Source organism: Helianthus annuus, chromosome 4 (genome assembly GCF_002127325.2).
Source record: "Helianthus annuus cultivar XRQ/B chromosome 4, HanXRQr2.0-SUNRISE, whole genome shotgun sequence".
In the NCBI taxonomy this organism is placed as follows: Eukaryota; Viridiplantae; Streptophyta; class Magnoliopsida; order Asterales; family Asteraceae; genus Helianthus; species Helianthus annuus.
The window spans coordinates 207,445,226-207,448,989 of NC_035436.2; the positions used below are offsets into that span (position 1 = coordinate 207,445,226).

Consider the following 3,764-nt stretch of genomic DNA (forward strand, 5'->3'; position numbering starts at 1 on the left):
GATAAAACACCATGACTTGAATCATAGTCAATTTATCCAGTTGTTTTAAAACACAATGCCATGAATCTGATTACAGTTCTCGTTATGATAATGTATGACGAATATGCAACCAAAGACCTCCTACAATTAAGGTGAATCATTAATTCCTATATTTAAGGAAAAAGAAGTAAATGTAGGATTTTTTTGGTCGTGTATGATATGGTTATCATATTTCAAACATTGAAAAAGACACTATTGCCCTTCAATTTTACATAAGGTCCCTCTAATTAAAACACAATTTACATTTTTATACCCTATTGATCTCAACCATTAGATCAAATATCCAATGGTTTAAAACACTTCTTACCCTTCTTACATTTTAGACACTTCTTACCATATCCCTACCCAAATAATAAAAGTATTAAAAAAGCTATATATTATTATAATATTAAAATTACTATTCATTTCAATTCGTTTAGTAATATATAGTAATATATACTAATAATATAGTAATTAATAATAATAATAATAATTAATATATATTGATATGATAATGATAGTTTTAGTAATTCCACTATCACAAATGTCATGTTATTGTCATACTTGTAAACTTATGGGAATTTTAAGGCACATTATTCTTTTACCTCTTTCTATATATCCATAGATATATAGAGATAAGAGTAAAAATAATGTGAAAAATAAAATTTTAAAGATGTAAGAATAAGATGAGCCAATTTCAATCTATTTATTATTTATATCTCTATTTAATTATTTAGTTGGATAAAACATAATTGGATGTCAATATTTAGTACCATGAATTGTCAAACACACCTTAAAAGTTGTAAATAATTCATCATCCATAAGGTTTATATATGAAGTTACATTAACAAAATAGGAATTTATAGCATTTGTCACACTCATTTGAAAAACGAATACAAGATTAAAAGTGTTTGTTTCTGTATCTTTCTACTTCATCTTTCCAACAAACACAATGTTGTTTATTCGTTGCCAAGATTGCTACCGATGACATCCACAACAAACCGGTATCTAACATCATTCTTAGCCAACCTCTCCATCGCGGTATTGACATAATCCATCTTCACTACCTCGATTGTCGATCTCACTCCTTTTTCCTTGCAGAACTCAAGCATCTCTTGGGTCTCCGTCATGCTACCGATGAAGGTTCCCGTGATTGTCTTTCTCCCTTTAAAACATAATTAATTAGAATTTAGAAAGAAGGTATATTATATTACACGAGAACCAGTAACATAAACAAATTTATATGATTAGAGTACGACGAATGTAATGATATAAAAAGGTCTAACCAATCATGAGGAGAGGGGAAACAAATTGCAATGGAACATTGATCACACCCATCAAGATCAACTTCCCATCAAGTTTTAGCAATGTTAGGCTAGGCTCGAGGGGATGATGAACAGGTACTGTATCAATAATATAGTCAAAAGAGTCTGCTAGTTCATGCATCCGCTCAACATCAGAGCTAACGAGATAATCATCAGCTCCGAGGACATCAAGAGCCTCTTCTTTCTTCTTATCAGAAGAAGAGATGACGGTGACATGATGTCCCATCGCTTTAGCTATCAACACACCCATGTGACCAACCCCACCAAGCCCAAGTATGCCTCCTCTTAACCCACTCTCTTTTAACCCAAAATGGTTCAACGGGCTATACACAGTGACACCGGCGCATAATAGCGGCGCCACCTGTTCCGGCGACATCCCCTCCGGTATCTTAACCACAAACTTTTGGTGGACGACCATGGAGCCGGCGAAGCCACCTTGAGTGGGGCGGCCGTCGGTGTAGACGTCGTTGTAGGACCATATCTTCTTGTTACAGTACTGCTCGACGTCCGCCTTGCAAGGGCGGCAGCTGCCACAACAACCGACGAGACACCCGACACCAACGCAATCACCTACCTTAAATTTGGTGACTTCCGGTCCCACCTCCATTACCTCACCTACCACCTCATGTCTGCATCCATCAACAAGAAAGTTACACACCACTAAAACAATATTCAAATATTATTAACTTTATCTTTAACTAAAGTTGCAAATAAACTATTAGAATTTCCACAATTAATTAATAATAGAAAATTTTGATTTTAATAACTAAAACTTGTAACTTATTTCTTCCGATAATAATACTGATAATATAACCAACAACCCTTATGATGTTCACTTTAGTGATCAAGGACAATACCATTCACTTAAATCACAGATTTACATTAGATTTCAACTCGGTTTCACTCGATATGAAAATTTTCATGAAAATCAAAAGCACATGTTTCTTGTGAGTGAAATGAGTTGAAATCACATGTTTCTTATAGCATCCCCTTATCTTGACCAAATGCCTCGATCAAGCAAAAAACGCCCGTTAGCAGGGCCATAGCGCCCCTCTCTTAGCAGCGGTGGGATGGTCAATGACGCCCCAGGACGCTATTGTTGTCGATGTGGCGGGGTGGCGCTAAGCCACACCCTCCAGCCTCACAACAAAAGTGAAAGTTATTGTAATTTGGTCAACCCGAGAGTTAGGATTATTATTAGCCAATCATTTGCATTTAATTTTGTGAATTTTCATAAACTGACAGTTTGTGCATAAAAACGGGGTAAGTACTAACCCAGGAACCATGGGATAATTTGACATTCCGAGGTCGTTTTTGATCTGATGAAGATCGGTGTGGCAAATTCCGCAGCATATCACCTTTAACAACACGTCTTCTGCTCCTTTGTTCCTGTCGTCGTCGGATACATAATAAATTATGTATAAAAAATATAGATATAGAAATAGAAGCAGAGAGAGAGCAGGGGTGGTAAGGGTACCGGAGAGTGAAGGTATAGGGGGAGAGAACGCCAGATGGGTCTCTGGCAGCCCATCCGGTTGTCTTCATTTCCTCTTTCAGGCTTCCCATTTCCAGGCTGCTTGCTTGCTATAAGTTCTAGAGAGAGAGAATGTTTATGTGTTTGTGTTTGTGGTGGAAGACTTGTAATATTAATGTATTTATATAACAGACAAAATGGGAGATGGGTTTGTGAAAAGGAAAAACTTAATAATCAATTTCACTATACCGCTTTCTTATTAGACTTGCTTAAGTCTCACTCATAAAACAAACATTGTCAAACGTATTATTATTTCTCTCTACCCTTCTTTTCTCTTTCCTCTCTCCCCACATTCCACGTCTTATTAGATATGTGGTTGGTTGTTCAACTAGTGAGATTCCTCTCTTATGTGTGGTGGATTTTGTATACATAATTAAAAGATACAATAATATTTACAAACAATATAAATATAAGTTATAAATATAAAGTTACCTACGGTTTTGATATGGGTATTGAAACCATAAGAATAAATAATACTGTTTGAACGGTATCGGTTCAGTAAAACTTATGTGTAATAGTTTATTTTGCAATGGTTTGACGCCTTTTGTGATATTCGACGGAGGAAGAGAGGTTTGTAACTGTTCTTGTGCTGCCTGAACCCTTTTCCTCTATTCGTTTTCGGAGTAAAACATATAACTGTACACAATGGTCTCTGACAACTGATTGCATTCGTGATCTAGTTTTGCGACAACTAGACTACATGTATAGTTTAAGGGATTATAGCTTTTCGAATCACTCAAGAGCTGTTAGTGTTGTGTTTGAAGTTATTGAGAGATATAATATGGGAAAGACTAAGATCACCTATGTGGACTTCATGTATCTCATTGTTGCAGACTGATTTACAATTAAGAGTTCACTTTCATATATAGAGGAAGAAACACACCGCT

General features: G+C 35.8%; 1 protein-coding gene across 1 annotated transcript; it reads right to left on the reverse strand.

Annotated features, from left to right (window-relative positions):
• Positions 1-797: 797 nt before the first annotated feature.
• On the reverse strand, positions 798-3,203 carry LOC110926364 (cinnamyl alcohol dehydrogenase 1). The gene is made up of 4 exons (XM_022170114.2): positions 2,821-3,203; positions 2,619-2,732; positions 1,305-1,972; positions 798-1,183 (listed from the first exon to the last, which is right to left on the reverse strand). Exons 1-4 carry the CDS (start codon positions 2,907-2,909, stop codon positions 978-980), a joined length of 1,077 nt encoding a protein of 358 aa, XP_022025806.1. The 5' UTR covers positions 2,910-3,203; the 3' UTR covers positions 798-977.
• Between the last annotated feature and the right edge of the window lie 561 nt (positions 3,204-3,764).

What these genes read in the sequence shown, in the direction of transcription:
- LOC110926364 (XM_022170114.2), bottom strand. Translation starts at nt 2,909, where the DNA reads ATGGGAAGCCTGAAAGAGGAAATGAAGACAACCGGATGGGCTGCCAGA. An exon ending in CCCTATACCTTCACTCTCCG is followed by an intron (nt 2,733 to 2,820) that starts GTACCCTTACCA and finishes CGACGACGACAG; the next exon opens with GAACAAAGGAGCAGAAGACG. An exon ending in AATTATCCCATGGTTCCTGG is followed by an intron (nt 1,973 to 2,618) that starts GTTAGTACTTAC and finishes TGATGGATGCAG; the next exon opens with ACATGAGGTGGTAGGTGAGG.